Consider the following 16,932-nt stretch of genomic DNA (forward strand, 5'->3'; position numbering starts at 1 on the left):
CTGAAATCGCTGTTGCCCTTTCCCTTTACGGCAGGTAAAACACTCCATTCGGGATGTGTTGTGCTTTACGCCCACTTCACCTGAGTGTGAGAACAGAGAATTGGGTCCATCAGCTTGGCTGCCTTGTGATTGGACATTAGCCTGATCTTACCTGAGACTTAGACATGTTAGACAAGAAGGGATTATTGTGATCATCTCATCTGACCTCCTGCATAACAGAGTAATTCCTGCAATGAACCCAGGTTGTCTGAGTGAGAGAGAACATCTGACTTTACTCTCATTATGTTTTAACACAACTTCTCTTCCTTCTTACCCTTAAATTCAAAGTGCATGGGAGTTACTGCTCACTCCTGGGCTCTGAAGACAGATTGCACAGATATTAGCGACATTGGATTGCCTGTTAGGGTCTATAAGCATTGCTTATGAAGAAGTCAAGCCTATGAGCAACAGTACTTACCCCTAACAGGCAAAGCATAGACTGTGGGGTCACCTTGACAAGAGGCACAGAACTACGTTACTCACGGCTGGTTGTGCTGCTGTGAGAGATTCTGGAGCACAGGTGTTACTCTACCATGAAATGGAAGTCTAGCACAGGAGCCAGTAGCTTGGTCCTCATTTGAGAAGTTATTGCAGAGGGACTCCATATGATTTCTTTCTTACTTTTTATATATACAGTTTCTTATGGATGGAAAAGATGCTCTTGTGCTTAAGGCACAAAATAGGGAGGCAGACTTGGTGTCTACTCTTAGCCAGTGGTGAGCTGGAGCTGGTTCGCTAGAACCGGCTGTTAAATTCCACGAGGGACAACCGGGCCTAAAAAGGCTTCTAAATTTAACCGGCCAAAAGTGGCGCCTTAGGTACCGACTCCATTTTCCAAGGGGAAAATTTGGTGGGTGCAGAGCACCCACCGGCAGCTCCCCGCCCTACCCCCAGCCCCAGCTCACCTTTGCTCTGCCTCCTCCCCTGAATGCGCTGCCCCACTCTGCTTCTCCGACCCCCCACCCGGCTTCCCGCAAATCAGCTGTTGGCACGGGAAGCCGGGGTGGGCTGAGAAGCCGGCGGCGGCTTCGCACTCAGGCCCAGGGAGGTGGAGGTGAGCTGGGGCGGGGGGACGCGAGGAAGGCTGCCCACGCCGCAGCATGTAACCGGGGGGGCTCAGGGGAACCACTCCCCGCCCCAGCTCACCTCTGCCACCCTCGGCCCGAGCGGGAAGCCGCTGCCTGCTTCTCAGCCCTCCCAGGCTTCCCGCTGAACAGCTTATTTGCTCTGCACCCACCAAATTTCCCCCTGGGTGTTCCAGCCCCGGAGCACCCAGGGAGCCGGTGCCTAAGGCGCCACTTTTGATGGGATCAGTGGGGGGAGCGGTCGCTCCCCCTGCTCCCCGCCTAGCTACGCTCTCCCACCCCTAGAAGCCAGAGGGACCTGCCGGATGCTTCCTGTGAGCTGCCCCAGGTAAGCACTGCCGGGACTCCCCACCTCGCCCTCCAGTAGGTCCATCTGGCTCTTAGGGGTGGGGTGGGCACCCACTACAGTGGCCCACGAGACCCTCCTGTCCAGTTCTGGGGGAAGTCAGGGGACAGGGGAGGGGGTGGATGGGGCAGGGGTCATGGAGGGGGCATCAAGGAACGTGGGGGGTTGGATGGGGCAGGAGTCCCAGGGGAGTGGGGGTGGGCAACGACCCCCTCGTGGGGTGAGGAGGGAACTGGTTGTTAAGATTTTGGCAGCTCGTCACTGCTCTTAGCTCTGTGCCAGATGCCCTATATACCCTTGGGTTTAGATTAGTCTCTGTCAGTTTTCCCACCTGCAAATGGGAGTAATAATAACTCTGACCTCCATTCTTCCCAGGAGGCTGTAAAGCTTCACTTCGCTAATCTTTTATGAAGCACTTTGAGATCCTGGCGCTACAGAAGCACAGAGCATTGCTCTTTATTATTGTGGTTTGAAAATATAAAACAAGTGCTTGGGGTAGTTGACGGAGTTTATGATGAAACATGCTCTATTTCTCCGCAACTTTTTATTGATAATTGGTTGCAGTTCTAAGATCCTACCTGGTATTGTCCAAGCTTTTGGTCTGCCAAAAACTGCTGAGAGAGAGAGAGAGAAAGTCTGGTAAATGTCTTGTCTGGGCTGCCTATCTAGGAAATACACCTGTCCCTGTTTTGAAATGTGCAGAAGACTGACAAGTTATGTATATCCAGGACTTTTGTTTGCAGGCATTGCAATTATTGCAATTCTTTCTGCTGGTCTACACATCTCATTTACCCATATCTTATCCCAGGACTTGATTTTGAGAGCCTGAATGCCTAATCAAATAGCTAATATATTTGGGGAGGAGGGATTGAGAACACACTTTATAGATTACTAGATTTTGCTGAGGATGGACAATAGCCAGGCCTGAGACTAATGAGTGAGCTCCAGGAGTTATTTTTCATTAGGATGAAGACAGGATGGAGAGGGACAAAGCCCCTCTGTTTTGCTCAGATAGTGTCTGAGGGGGGCTGTGTAGGGCTGTTTCCCAAGCATTCTCCCTCTTACTCCATTACCTTTTTTAAATTGGCATCTTCTCAGGGATTCTTCATTCTTTCAGGGAGTTCATTCTTCAGGGCTGTCCACTCTGGCACGTCTAGCTAGCCCCATGTCCTCTAAATGTTTTTTTTTTAATTCACACAGGGGGTTGTGTAATCTTATAACCTCCTTAGACTTCAGAATGCTGCTGCTTCATTTATGTAATCTAGTATAGAGTTGTTCTTTTCATGGCTTTGTGTTCTCTAGACTTTAGGTCTCTCTTGCCCTCTATAAAGGCTAGCTGGAAGAGGGCTAGCTAGAGAGGCTGGACTGTAATAGTGCTGAAGACAGAAGTCCTCTGTTTTTCCTCGGAACCAGTATGGACACACGCAATGCAGTGCAAGTTCCCTGCCAATGACTTGGAGGGCCCATTCTCTCCTGGTGATCTGTTGAGATTGCCAAGTAGGGATCTAATTTATGTCCTCTGTAGTTGGTGGCTTCTTGTCATGTGGCACCTGACTAGTAGGAACTGGATAATTTTAATAGGATCATGGTTTGCTGCTGAGCAAAATAAAGCACCTTGTGTGACAGGAGGCTTTCCTGAGAATGGAGTCAAGCTCTCGAGGTCTTCGTTTCACACTGCTGACAGCATCCCGAGGCATTCATTTTTCTTCATTCTAGAGCTGACGGACACAGTTAGTGTTAGCTAATTACAGCAGTTTCAGCATTAAACTTCAGCAAGTGCATGAAACAAGCACCAGGGCCAGTTCACAGGGGGCCCAATTAGCGATACACAGAACCGCTCCTTCAGCAGTCAAATCTATCATCCAGAATGAGGGAATGATTAATTTGCTGCAAGCAGCTGGTACTATTTTTGCTAGTGTGCAATACATCCTATTGATTTTTCATCCTAGCTGATCTTACTTGGGTAGCCTCTTGCTTTTACGCAAACTATGGTAATGGTTTGCTGGAGGAGGTGTTCTGATCATGATATGTTCAATTCCCTTGCAAGCTGGCCTAAAGCTGCCGTGTCTTAGTGTTGGCTACAGGAGTTATGAGCCTGCTGATTTGAAAGTGACTCCCTGCTACATTGCATTCAACACAGGCCATCAAATAGGGTGAAATCTTGTTATCAATAGTTGGTGGAAGTGGGGTGGCTAGTGCTATTATTGGGCCTGATTGCTTATTTCTGTTTGAGACATGTTTGATGGAAAGAGAAAATGCTACAGTGCAAACATTATGCTCCCCTCTACTGAGATAGTCTTGAGATAGCAGTGTGACTTGCCTATGTAGTTCGTTGGTATTTTTGCAGTTCTTGCAAAGATGTTGTTTTTAAAGAAAAATCTAAGTGGTATGAATGCAAATCAAGCAAATAATGATTTAATCAATGAAGATCAGGTGTCAGTTTATCTGCATAGATCCACAACTGAGCAATTAAATACAATAATAATTAGTGAACAATTGTTTTTCTTTCAACATGTATTAAACCAGTTACTCTTATGGAAAAGTTCCTGTTATGTTTAATAGGAATTAAACCAATTGGGTTCCACAGAAATTACTTTCACATATAGAATGTTAATAGATAATGAGAACCTTTTCTGTAGGTGGTATTTGAATTTTCTGTTGCAGGAACAGAATTCTCTGTTACATTCTGTAGCAGTGGTCCCCTGGGGGGAGCACTGAAGAATGTTTTGGGCGGATGCATCGGGCCCCGGGCCAGCCCCCATGGGGGGCAGGGAGGGAGCACCGCCAAGCTCTTCTCTCAGCCTCAGCTTCTCTCTGCCCCCAGTCCAGTTCCTCCCCCATCCCCAGTTCTGCCCCCAGCTCTGCCTTCAGCTGAAACTCCTCTGAGCCAACTGTGCAGTAACAGAAGGGGACATGGACTGATTCTATTACTGGTAAGGGAGGGGAGTGACAGGAAATGTTTGGGTACCACTGGTCTATGGGATGGCTGGAAAGCCTATAAAATGGTTACTGTTCTCCATTACATCCTATAGAACTCTTCCATAAGAGTAGCGTGACCTAACTTTAGTTTTTGAACCTTCATGCTACGTCCGATAGAATTGTATGGAAAGGGAGGACACAGCTGAATACAACTGACAGTCTCTACTAGGAGTGTTATTACATTTTTGCAAGTCTTTGTGAGAACTTGCAGACTTTTGTTCTGAAGGTGAAACTTTTGGCATCTAAGATGGCATAGACAGGGATTTCCCTTGCAGGAAAAAATAAAATCCCTATGGAGACAAACATCTGAAAAATTGAGCTTTTCCCATTTGTTGCCTTCGTTTTTACCAGCAAAGAGGTGTCTGAGCTAAAATGACTGTGTTGCACTCTTTTTTTAATTTTACACAAGTGTTTGCTTCTGGTCTGGTCTGACTTGTTTTTTTTTTTTCTTTTTTCTTTTTTCCCCCATGGTTTCTAGGCAGGGAGGATTGCCTGGCTTTGCACACCATTGTAAAAACTTAACAGCACTTAGTGCTTGCTCATGGGATTACTTGACTACTTAAAGTTAAGCCTGTGTTGAAGAGCCATGCTTTTGTTCAGAGCCTACCCAGGCAGGGACTGCACTAGGGCTAGGTTGAGGCTTTGGAGAGCTGTCTCAGGGTGGATTATTCAGCACTTAACTACCAAAGTTCTCATTGTAGCCTGTGTTTAACAGCTCAGTTTAATAAGCATGTTTAATTAACACTCAAAGTCAGAATTTGAAGCCAGCAAGAACCATCATAAAGGAAATGTTTTTGCAGCAATTTATCCCCAAGTTAATTTTCTCTGCAGCTTGAAGGCCAGTATTGGGAGGCTGATTCAGATTGTTTCTGTTTTCATTTCCTGGGTAGTCCTCTACTCTGTAACGGACTGATGTATTGTTTCACTAGAATCATAGAAGATTAGGGTTGGAAGAGACCTCAGGAGGTCATCTAGTCCAACCCCCTGCTCAAAGCAGGACCAACCCCAACAAGTGAGCGTGTTAATTCATTTAGGAGGTAGCAGCATCTTCTTATAGTCCCCACTTTGCTTATGGACTAGTGAGAGAGATGTCAGGGGAATGATTCATGGCAAAGCAGAGATTCCAGGGAATAAAGTCTTCATTGTTGTGGAGAGCTGTTAAGACCCAGTTGCAAATGGGGAACATGCAGCATTTCAGTGGAGTTGAACAAAAGGGATTTGTGGGACACTTAGGATGGAAGTTATGGTTTTTACTAATCCTCTGTCCTGCACGTACTGGGATGTGAGGCAACAGTTTCTCAACTATGGGAGAAAATCAGCGTCCCAAAGCTACTTCTCCAGTCCCTTCTTCCCCCCGTGTTCCCCCAAGTCTGTAAAGGGACGTACAAAAAGATGGCATGATGGATCATTGTGCAGTGTCCTTCAAGGCAAGGAGTCTGCATGATCAACAAAAATTCCATCGCTTTGGGAAGCTAATTCTTCAGGTAGCATCTCTGTGCCTAGTCCAGCTGATGAGCGGCCTGGTGCCAAATCCACAGTATTTCAGCGACCTGCAAGCTTGATAAAGATACAGACAATAACATATGTGGAAATGTGGTGGCCCGTTAAAGTCAGGGATTCAAGTATGGCTTCTGCAGGAGCCAGGCAGAAGGGCAGACCAAGAACCAATGCACAGCCATGCCAGACAGGTTGGGGGCTGAGGCTTTCTCAGGAAGGCTCTCATGGGAGTTGGAGGAAAGAGAGGAATCCTTTCACGTTGTCCCTGGCTGTGGCCAGGCATCGGAGACTGTCTGCATGGATGACAGTAACCCCTGCAGCTGTTACTCTCCCTCTGCATGTAGGAGAATGGCCGGTGCAGCTATGTAATCATGGCTCAACTAGCCAGAAACCTTCATACTCCGGACACTGTGGTGCAGGGAACACCTGAGGAACAGCATGATGCCAGCAGCCCCTGAGAGAGTGGTCCTCAAATCCTGCCTTTCTTTGTGGAGTGAACCCACACTAGATTTGCCAAGTTAAGGGGGCAAGGTTTGGTCCAGACAATCTCATATGACCCTTACTCCTGACATGCAACACTGTTCTCTCAATATCAAATTCCTGACTGGGGGGCCTCTGAATGAGCCAAGTAGAAGTGTGGCTTTGTCATGTCCCCAAGGGACTGGAACGAGACTCCCGTCCCCCAAACTCATCTCACTGATAAGCAAAGGTCTCCAGAGGCTTCCATCTGCTCAACCCTTGGCCAGCATCTGTTTAATGAAATTAACCTGAATCATCAAATCTAGGCAGTAAAGAAACACTGCAGCCCTCTGTGCTGCAGAAGGCAGTCCAGGGCAATGTAGAAGGCAACCAGGAGAGATTCCAGACACCTTTTCCCTTTAACAGTACATCCTCAGAACTAATTATCAGACTCTAGCCATGTGACAGTTTTGAGTTCTGTCTATTCTGGGTCTGGATTTTTTTGTTTTTATTTTTTTTTAACTACAGACTTTCAAGGTGAATGTAAAGATGCGTTCAGGGACTAGTTACTCCGAAGGTTACAGCGACAAATCTGTCACAGCCCAAGTACAGACACAAAGTCAAACAGCAGCACTGTTGGGAAGATTAGGATATAGCTAGACCAAGCAGCATCAGAGAGCTGAAAAGATACAGAAGCCACAACTGAAAAGTAAAAGGAATATTAAGACAGGCCGATGGAAGGTTTAAGGACTTGTATGTTGTGTCTGAACTGGTATTTAAGACCAATTATCAGCTGTTTGTAGCTTTATAGTGAGTTTGCCAAAGAGAAAGCATCCGCTGCCCTGGATGGAATGCTAGAATTTTGACAGTGCCAAATAGATTTCAGATTCTTAATATAGTAATATACTTAGGAGTTCTGTAACTCTGACTTGTCTTGCAGCCTTTCACTTCCAAATCTGACATTTGGGTCAGCTTTTCTAGTCTAATTAAATCTCCATAGAGCTGGCTTGCTACTGTATTGGAAATCGTGAGTCAGTTGTGGCATATACTGTCCACAGAGGACATTAATTGCTGGAAGTCAGTCGTGGAGATAACCCAGTTGTTCGATAGGAATTAGGATTAGTATCACAAATGGAACCTGGACACACTCTGTCATGAATGATGAGAAGAAACTGTGGGCCAAAGTACACAAGCCTAAATGAACCTGATCTGAATTAATACTGTGACATAAAACCAGGTTACTTTCACATAGCTTCCAGTTCTGTTGCCCACCTAACTTTGTGTCACACAGGCCACCCATCACTTCTGTTATGATTTATTGCTTCTATTTTTCAAGCACCGAGATGCTAGGGCCCTGTGCTGCTAGGTGCTGTGCAAACATGTAACAAAAAGACTGTATTTGCCCAGAAGAATTTACATTTGAAGTCTAATAGTAACACCTAACCAGAGCTGAATCAGGTTAGTAACACCTAACCTGGACTGGCTACCTTTTGGAGAAAAGATCTCCATCCTGATCCTGATCCCCTTGGCCAGAGTTATCCCAATTAATTCATAACAAATTTTGGAAGAGATATTTAATCTCCTGCTTCAGGGTTAAGCCAGTCTCTAATTATTAGAGACCAGGATGACAGTTTACCCCACATATGGTACTGCAGGGGTTCTTTGCACCTTCTTCTGAAACATCGTCTACTGGCCACACCTGGAGCAGGATATTGAACTAGATGGACCTTGGGTCTGGTCTAGTTTGGCAACTTCTAGGTATGTGAAAGATGGCAAGAGCAACAAAGTGTTACCCTTCTGGAAGCGCAGAGAGATATGTGAGCGAGACCATTCTGAGCTGTTGTTCAAATCCCACTGAGGGGAGTAAAACAACATTCGTAGGGACAGCCAGGATGGATCAAATGGATCCGAGGATCAGGGGTCTATCTCGTGTAGTATCCTGGCTCCAACTGTGACCCACACCACATGCTCCAGAGAAGGTGCAAGAACCCTGTATTGATATTTATGGGATCACCTTCCCCTGAAGAAGGTTTCCCATTAATCCCCAATAGGATTCATGCCCTGAGGTAGAGAGGTTTATATTCCTTCCAAAATGTATCTTAAAATTGTTGCTCTTGAAACTCTGAATGTTCTTCTTATCAGTATAAATGTTCATTCCTTTATTGCATCCTGCTAAGCTCTTGGCCTCAAAATGGAGCATTTAAAAAGCGTGTTCAGTAGGGTTATAGGAGAGGGAAGGTTTAGCAACTCTGCCTAACAATCTGTCTGCAGCATAGTTCCTTTCCTCTGGGGTTAGCAGCTTCACAGCATCGTCTCTGGTGACCTCCAGGAATAACAGTGGACACTGGGAATAAACACAGAGGGAGCAGAAAAGCATGAATAACCTTTTTATTTACACTTTATAAATGCAGATATGATTGCTCTCCATGTGGGTGCATTTGTTTCGTTGTTTTCACATACCCATATGCTCAGTAATTCCCATCAGAGAGCTGTCACTTTGCAAAAGAAAGTAAGGGTTTCTGAAAGACATCATGTTGGAAAAGAACCTGAGCATCTTGTCTTGCTTCTATAGTTCCCATCATCTCAGGGACCAACATAACAAGGAGCTCTCTTAAACTGGGACTGGTTTTTCCGCAGGTCAGGGGATTGGAACCACTTGGTTTTGCCATTTGGGAGTTATTGGCCTGGTGGATGTAGAAATGTGCTCTGCATGGAACTGAAGCTGATAGGCGGCCAAAATGGTCAGTGGCCAAGGTTTAGACTACATCATTTGAAAGGATTTTGACAGCTGTATGACTGTGTCTTCTCTCTGATTGCTGATTTTAAACCATGAAATTAGGTGATCTTGGTCTCCCAGTTTCTCTGCTTGCTTTTTCTTGAATCTCAATGAGCCCGTTAGACATGGAAAGAGTCAAAACTCTCCTTCCTTAGAGGTTTTTAAGGTCAGGCTTGACAAAGCCCTGGCTGGGATGATTTAACTGGGAATTGGTCCTGCTTCGAGCAGGGGGTTGGACTAGATGACCTTCAGGGGTCCCTTCCAACCCTGATATTCTATGATTCTATGAAAACCCTCCATCCTGTAAAAGGAAAACTCACCACTGCTCTCATGAGAATTTGGTGTTCAGACTGTTTCACGGCAGATGGGGTGCAGAGGGGTTTGTGTCAGACTGGTGTGTGTTGGGAAAGAGGAAGAATGTAGATAAAGGAGAGTTTATACCGAGCAATCTCTGATTCACATTCTGCTCTCAAACAGAACAACAAACGCTGTTGCTAGCCTATCGGTTTTTCCTACAGGTTTCACCAATTACACACGGAGCCCGTCGGGGGACATCTTCAATCCAGAACACTACCAGGTGAACCAGGACATGACCCAGCCTTTGAGCCACTACTTCATCACCTCTTCCCATAACACCTACCTCATGGGGGATCAGCTGATGTCTCAGTCTAGGGTGGACATGTATGCCTGGGTGCTGCAGTCTGGCTGCCGCTGCGTGGAAGGTAAAGACAGAAGGGAATAACTGTGAGGTAATCAGGAGGCTCCATAGTTCATGTGTCTCATCTTTTAGGGAAAGAATCATGAGAGCAAAGTAGGTGGGTTGGGGGAAAGGTTTAGCACAATGTGCATTTCCTGTATAAGCAATGGCAAAACAGGGCTTCTATGATAGCAGTATTTATGGCCTCCTCGCTGGTGCACTTTCCATGACACAGCAATAGGAAGAGGCCTGAGGCCAGTGTTGTTGTTTATACTCATAAAAAATTTTGAATCCATCTTTTAAGGGAGAAGGCTCTTTTCCCAAAGCTATTCTATGCTTGTTCTCCATTTGCTGCACAGGGCTTGTGATGTATGGTTGAGCTATACCGATTCCATCTAGTACAGGGCATTGGTGCACATACACACTAGCCTGGGATTTGCAGCCATGTTGCTAAGTGGGAGGGAGTCCCCGATATGGAAAAGGGGGTCACGCTATGAAACTGTTGTGACAACCCTTGCACTCCACAATGGGTCTGTTGTTTGTTGCTGGGGAATCAATCGTGGAGTCTGTTAGCGTAAAGTATCCTGTCGGTAGCAGTACCCATGTTGTCCCTGTCTCCAAGGTCTTGACCACTATATAGAGGGTCACCGTCTCCAGGAGGTAAATATGGCAGCCTGCTCAGGTTGAGGTTTGTGAATGTGGTAACACATTCTTAGGGGAATGAAGCATTACATGGAAATATGCCTATAGGTGAGTGTAAAGCTTGGGAAATTCACTGGAGGGACAGAGGTGCTTAGATCTTGGCATTACTGCTACCCTGAGGAGCTCTGCTGAGACTCTGCTCTCTAGTCTAGTGCTGAATCCGAATGGGATTTTTACGCTTTAATATCTTTCTCCAGGAAGATATTCCTCTGCACTCACAAAAGAACATCTTCTTTGCTTGGGGCTTTCTCAACTGAAGGGATCTGGGTCAACTGTTCACAACATAATTTCATGGCAAGCAAGTGCCTGCAGAGGAAACCGCTCAGGGACCTATAGGGAGAGACACACATGAGGTGGGGGGAGGAGGCAAGCCTGCACTCAGCTGCGGGACAGTGGGGGGCAGATGCTGTGTCTGGGTCACAATGGGGAGTTGCAGGTTCTGAGCACCTTTCACAGTGGCACGGCCCCAAGTCACTCCTGGCAGGATGACACTACTGTAATGGGTGGTTATGCTGTTCAGCATGATGCGCCCAGTACCAGGAAAATCTCTGGCTCTCTTTTTAATGGGCTTGAGTCTGTCTGTCTGTCTGTCTGAATTGTCTGTTGTAACAGGGGTGGCCAAACATGCTGACTTGCTGAGCTGCATACAATGGTCTTCAGAAGTTCAAGAGTGGGGTGCACCTGCCGGGGCTTGGGGTTTCAGCCCTGCTCCTGCTGAGCTCCCCCTCCTCGCTGGGCATAAGGCCCTATCCCACCACCCTGCTGCAAGGCAGAGGTCCCAGGCCTCCTCCCTCCCTTCCTCCCCCCCGCCCATGTCTAGTAAGTGGAGAGCAGGGATGGCGTGGGGGGCTCCACGGGCTGCACTTTAACTGTAAAAGAGACACATGCAGCTTGCGAGCCATGGTTTGGCCACCCTGGGTTATAATCTATGATTCTAAGATCTAAAGATAAATGGGACCTTTTTTCCCCTCTGTAGTTGACTGTTGGGATGGGCCAGACGGCGAGCCAATTGTCCACCATGGATACACCCTCACCTCCAAGATACTCTTCAAAGATGTGATTGAAACCATCAACAAATATGCTTTCATCAAGAATGAGTACGTACCCAGCCTGCTGCTAGCTCCCTTGGTATCCCCTGGCTCCGTGGTCCTAGATCCCTGTTTAGGCAGCCTTGCTTCGTGCAAAGGCAGTATGCAAAGCTGACTCGGTACTGTATGAGCCAGACAAGCCTGCACGTGCTTGCTTCTTCCTGCAGTGAATAACTCCTGTGTGGAAGGCGTAATAAGGCAGAGATGCTTGTTGGCCTGATAACTTGCCCTGTTCTATTCATTCACTCTGAAGCATCGGGCACTGGCCACTGTTGGAAGACAGGATACTGGGCTAGGTGGACCGTTGGTCTGACCCAGTAAGGCCTCTCTTATGTGGAAGGGCAAAATTTAATTAAACCACGTGGGGCTTTCCATAATCTCGTGTCTAAAAGCCAGAGACTCTAACACATTTTGACAATGAGTGCCCTGCTTATCCATGTGCCAGTAATACCAGCGTCACTGGGTGGGAAGTTGGGCAGCAAAGGGCTAGACAGAGGCAGTAGCCTGGACTTGGGTTACTCAACCCATTCAAGGGAAATGGGATTTGTCTGAGTCCAGGATCTGGCAGGAGACCAGAGAATCACCAGGGGGGAAGATGTTTCATACAGCTGACCGTACACACAACCTGCACTTACGATGTGAGGAGTTGGGATTCTCTGTTTGGATATTGAGATGAAAGGGCAGGGCAGCCACCCAAGTGTCCCTGTAAAGGATGCTGTGAAAGGCAGGGGACCGGTGCCTATGACAGTTATCTGTTTTGTTTTGTTTTGTTTTCTCTTTCCTTGAATTTTTGTCAGATGAAGCAACGTGCCTGCTGAAGAATGCTGGGGTTGGGGTACAGATGGGTGTTTCAGTTAAGCTTCCCCTGTTGCACAGCTGCTTTCTGAATTACCTCTACAACATGTGCCTGTGTGCAATGAAGAGTGGTTATTGTACTTAGTAACCCTAAGTAGGCAGGGACTGTTACCTGATGCTGAAAATCTGTTCCTGGGTCCTCTGTGTTTGCCTGGTCTGACGTTTTCTACAAAGCAGCAAATCTGATGAGCGCGTGAGCAAGGTGTGAGAGCACAAGGCTTTCACGCAGTTCCGGAGACCTGTATAACACCGCACTGGGAACATCTGGGTTTCCAGTATCACACCCATCTTTGTTCTCTGCCAGAGAGACAAAAAGCTGTGCAGAGCCATTGTAACCCCAGAGCCCGTACCCCACAGTATATGTCTGCTGCACCCCAAACACAGCCATGCTTGGCCTTTTCTCCTGATCTATAGTTCTGGGAGTGTGGAAGTGGTATGTGTGTGGGGAGAGTTATAGCAGCTTGTTCCACAACTGACTTCCAGGAACCCAAGCAGTTCACCAAACCATCTGCTTGGGTAGAGCAAACTCGTTACATAGACTTGTGCTTCTCCAGAGTAGCTTACACAGAAAAGCCCTGGTAAGTTATGGCCACTGTGGACAGCAACAACTAGCTATTGACAAAAGCTGCACTGTGGGGTGGAGTGGTATAAATATTCCCGTGGAAGGATATGCGTGTGTGGTGGGAAGGCCTGCACCTCAGGCAGCTCCAAAACCCCAACCTGCATAAACACTAGACTCTGTAGCACACTTCTGCAGAAGCTCCAATGTGTTCAGGGCCATGTTTCCTCCCCATTATGTTCTTCATGGTGTTTAGCTTCTAGGCAGTGGATGTTTTCAGCTGCGTCCCATACCACCGACCATCTTTGTCTTTTCACTGGAGGGCATGGCGTGCCTCAGAGGAGAGAGCGTTCGGGGAGGAGGTTCCTGCTGACACTAGCCCTTACTTGGTACTTTTTAGAGCAGGCCCATGGGTGCTGATTCCGCAGTTTTTGGAGGTTTCAAAACTTGTTTTCATTCCGCACTGGAAGGGAAGCCAGACCTTCTTAACGTGTCTGCGAAACAGAACTGAGTCAAGATGTCCATTTTCTGATCAAAGCCCAAGCTTTTCTATTCAGCAGGGCAGGTGACACAGCTGGTACTTGTATCCCACCATCTGTGTTACTTTCTGAAATCACACTTTAAAAAAAATAATAGGTCTTTGCGTGTCCCAGAATCGTGTCCCCTGTAAGCTAAACAGAAATCCATCTGGCTTTGGTTTATATATAGTGCCGATCACCTTGGTTTCAAATTCTATGAATCCTTCTTGACGAGTTCTAAGGAGTGCAATGTGATTTCCCAGCCTCAGCCAGAAGGACCCAAAAATAGATGCTGAAAATGAAAAATAACCCTGGAAATTGATTGCCCTTTACACGATGCTGTCTGGGTTGTTAGACCTTGATAATGAACTTGTTTTGGCAGTAGTTCCGTGTGTGTGTGTGTGTGTTTCTTTTTGGTGGTCTTTTCTTATCAATAATCTAGAGCTAAGCTTCAAACTGAGTCCTGTAACCATGTGCTGTTGTAGGTGGTCCACATAGCTTTGATGCTGTTCCCTTTTGGGTGCAGTGTAACCCTTGGGAGCAATCTGGAATTAATCTTTCCAAATCCTAAAACTTCTGGCTATGTTTTCCAGTATGGAAAAAAATAGGAGAACTCTAGATCTGGTCCAAAGCCCACTGAAGTCAATAGAAACTCTCTCACTGACTTAAACTGATCCAAAGATCACTGCATGTATCCCCAAGAACATCCAAATGAATAGTGTCCTATAAATAGTGTCTGAGGGCTCTGGTTTGCCCACTTTCCATTTATATAGTGAGGTGGCTGATTATAAGACCTGTGGATGTCTGTGCTGGATAAATTGGGTGGTATTTCATACTGCATTTATCGAGCTGCCATCATTTTTATGAGGCTTTCCATCTCATTGTTTATCACCTCTGAATGTCTTGTCTTTGGAAGAGCGATTCATATTTTTTTTTTAATGGCCTGGAGCCCTGCCGTGATCATGAATAGAATGAGGCACCATTAGGATTTGCCTGAGTATTTGTCAACAAGCTACTTATGACTCCTGTAGCTATTACACAATTGTTAGACAATGAAAGATGCTGTGAGTAAGGTGAGGCTGTTAGAGACCAGATGGATGGTAAGCGTTTTAATAGAACAATCCTGCGGGGGCAGGAATGAGAGGCTCTGCCCACTTTGTTTGATATGTTTTTTGTAAAATACTGACTGAAAATAATTTTGATTTTTTTAAAAATGACATGAAATGATGTTTGTTGCAAACCTAAAAAAACAAGTAAAAACAACTTTGTACCAGAGTGTACGATGACTAGCAGCATGGTCATGTGAATCAGATGCTGGCCTGGCATTTAGAAAAGCTTGGACAAGTCACTTTACTGCTCACTGCCTCAGTTTCCCAATACAGGATAATGATGCTGACCTTCCGTAAAAAAGCACCTGTAGATTTATGGATGAAAATCTCTAGATGAGTGACCATTAAACGTCACACTTTATATAGTGCTTTTATTCTCTCAAATCCAGGAACAATCTCCACAGAACCGCTTTGTGAGAAGCACGTAGGCAAATGTTATCCCCAGACATGAAAACCAAGATATGCCGAGAGGTTGCAATTAATTTTGGGTCTGTAACAGGACACTACCCTGTACACTGATTGGCTGAGTCAGTCCCTTGAGAGTATCAGTAACTGTCCCTAGTCAGACTGAGCTGCTGAATTGGTTGGATTCAAATGGTTCTTTCTCCATCAGCTCTGTAAAAAGCTGACTCTGCAGATGGTCTTTCCTGGTTTTTTCTTTTCCAGGTATCCTGTTGTTTTATCCATTGAGAACCACTGCAGCGTTCTCCAGCAGAAGAAGATGGCTCAGTATCTTATTGAAATCCTAGGGGACAAGCTGGACCTGTCTTCAGTGCGCAGTGAGGATTCCACCAAACTCCCTTCCCCGGAAAGTCTTAAAGGAAAGATATTAGTGAAGGTAAAAGACCTGCTTGTGTTTGCTCTCTAGCCCTCTTCTTTGGTGGTTTTAAGCTCATTCTGGGTTATGAACCCCTTGCAGCTTCACTTAAATCAGATCATTAGAGGTGCTCTCAAGTCACAGAACTTGGATCCAGATTTCAAATTACTCAAAAGGCTTGTAAAAACCCAGGCGATGACCCAGATGAAACAGTGGGGACGGTAGGAACAAGGACTGAATGTGCTTGTCATACCAACCCTTTGCACTTTCCCCATCACCTTATATCAGTGAGCAATGGAGTGCCTGTTGCTCTGTCCTTGCACCCCTGGCTGCCTTTAGTATGGTGGGGTGGCAATCAGAATTGAATGATCATCGTTCACTCAGCTCAACTAGGAGGTTCTGTTTTTAACCCAAATTAAGATAAATATGTCCGGCTGGCTCTCACTGTAAACTTGATCTTTCTGTATTTATTTTACATTTGCACAAAACATCACGGTTTCTTGCTTAGATATTAAGTTGCTCTTCTGTGAATTGGAAGATGTCACCTGTATGTGCGTGTTTGTGTTTATACAAGCTAACATTTTTCAGGCCGTTAGTTTGTGATGTTGACTCTGATGCCTCTGGGTATCTGTTGGTGGGGGGAAATAAATAAGAGATGACAGGGTTATAGGATTTAGAATCCTGGTTCCCTTCACCTGCACATGCTGTAAATTATTTTAACAAATTGTTTGTAAGAGTATTTTCTTGCACCAAGACTCTGGCTGATGTCTTTTGCGCTTCCTTGGGGGTGGAGCGCATAAGTGCTTTTAATGCTAATGACCCATTGAGAAGGATGTGTTCCTAACTGGCATGAACGGCACTCAGGCTGATGTAATATAAGAGCTGTTCTCCAATCTTTCCAGTCCAGAACCTGTTAAATATAAAGAAGTGTAGCTGTTTCAGGGAAGCCTGTGTTATCTATTGGCTCAGTAATGCATGCACTGACATGAAAACCTTACCTGCAAATCTGTCCTGGCTCATTTTGGAAATGTCCTAAACTTTTAGGTCTATTGTATGTGCTTTCTTACAGTCCAGATGAAAGGGAAGGGTGCTAATTTGGCAGGTCTTGTGGCTTCATTAGAGCACCAGGGTCAAACTTCTGTCCTTTGCTTATGGTAGCTTAAGGAGTACCTGGGTGCCCCTCAGAGGAACTCGTGTGAGAGAAGGGGTATGTTTTCTCTTGCTGAAGAGGGGCTCTGAGTGCTTTAGCCTTCCCCCATGAAAACAGTTTGCTTCTGATCTGGTCTGTTAAGAGTGGCCTATGTGTGGAGGGATGGGATGCAGACTGAAGGCTTCATTGAAGGGAGGGTTTGTGGTCTAAGCAATGTTAGAGCCAGAGAAGAGGTTTGGGGTCAGCTCCTGTCTCT

At 46.0% G+C, this 16,932-nt stretch overlaps 1 protein-coding gene across 1 annotated transcript in view; it reads left to right on the plus strand.

The window, feature by feature from the left end:
• PLCH2 (phospholipase C eta 2) overlaps window positions 1-16,932 on the plus strand; it is a 318,005-nt gene that overhangs the window by 243,812 nt on the left and 57,261 nt on the right. The window contains exons 8-10 of the mRNA XM_078849302.1: window positions 9,700-9,903; window positions 11,557-11,677; window positions 15,376-15,547. Of these exons, the coding sequence (XP_078705428.1) occupies window positions 9,700-9,903; window positions 11,557-11,677; window positions 15,376-15,547 (497 nt within the window). The remainder of the gene's footprint in view (window positions 1-9,699; window positions 9,904-11,556; window positions 11,678-15,375; window positions 15,548-16,932) is intronic.

The sequence above is a fragment of the Lepidochelys kempii genome, chromosome 18 (genome assembly GCF_965140285.1).
Source record: "Lepidochelys kempii isolate rLepKem1 chromosome 18, rLepKem1.hap1, whole genome shotgun sequence".
Taxonomy (NCBI): domain Eukaryota; kingdom Metazoa; phylum Chordata; order Testudines; family Cheloniidae; genus Lepidochelys; species Lepidochelys kempii.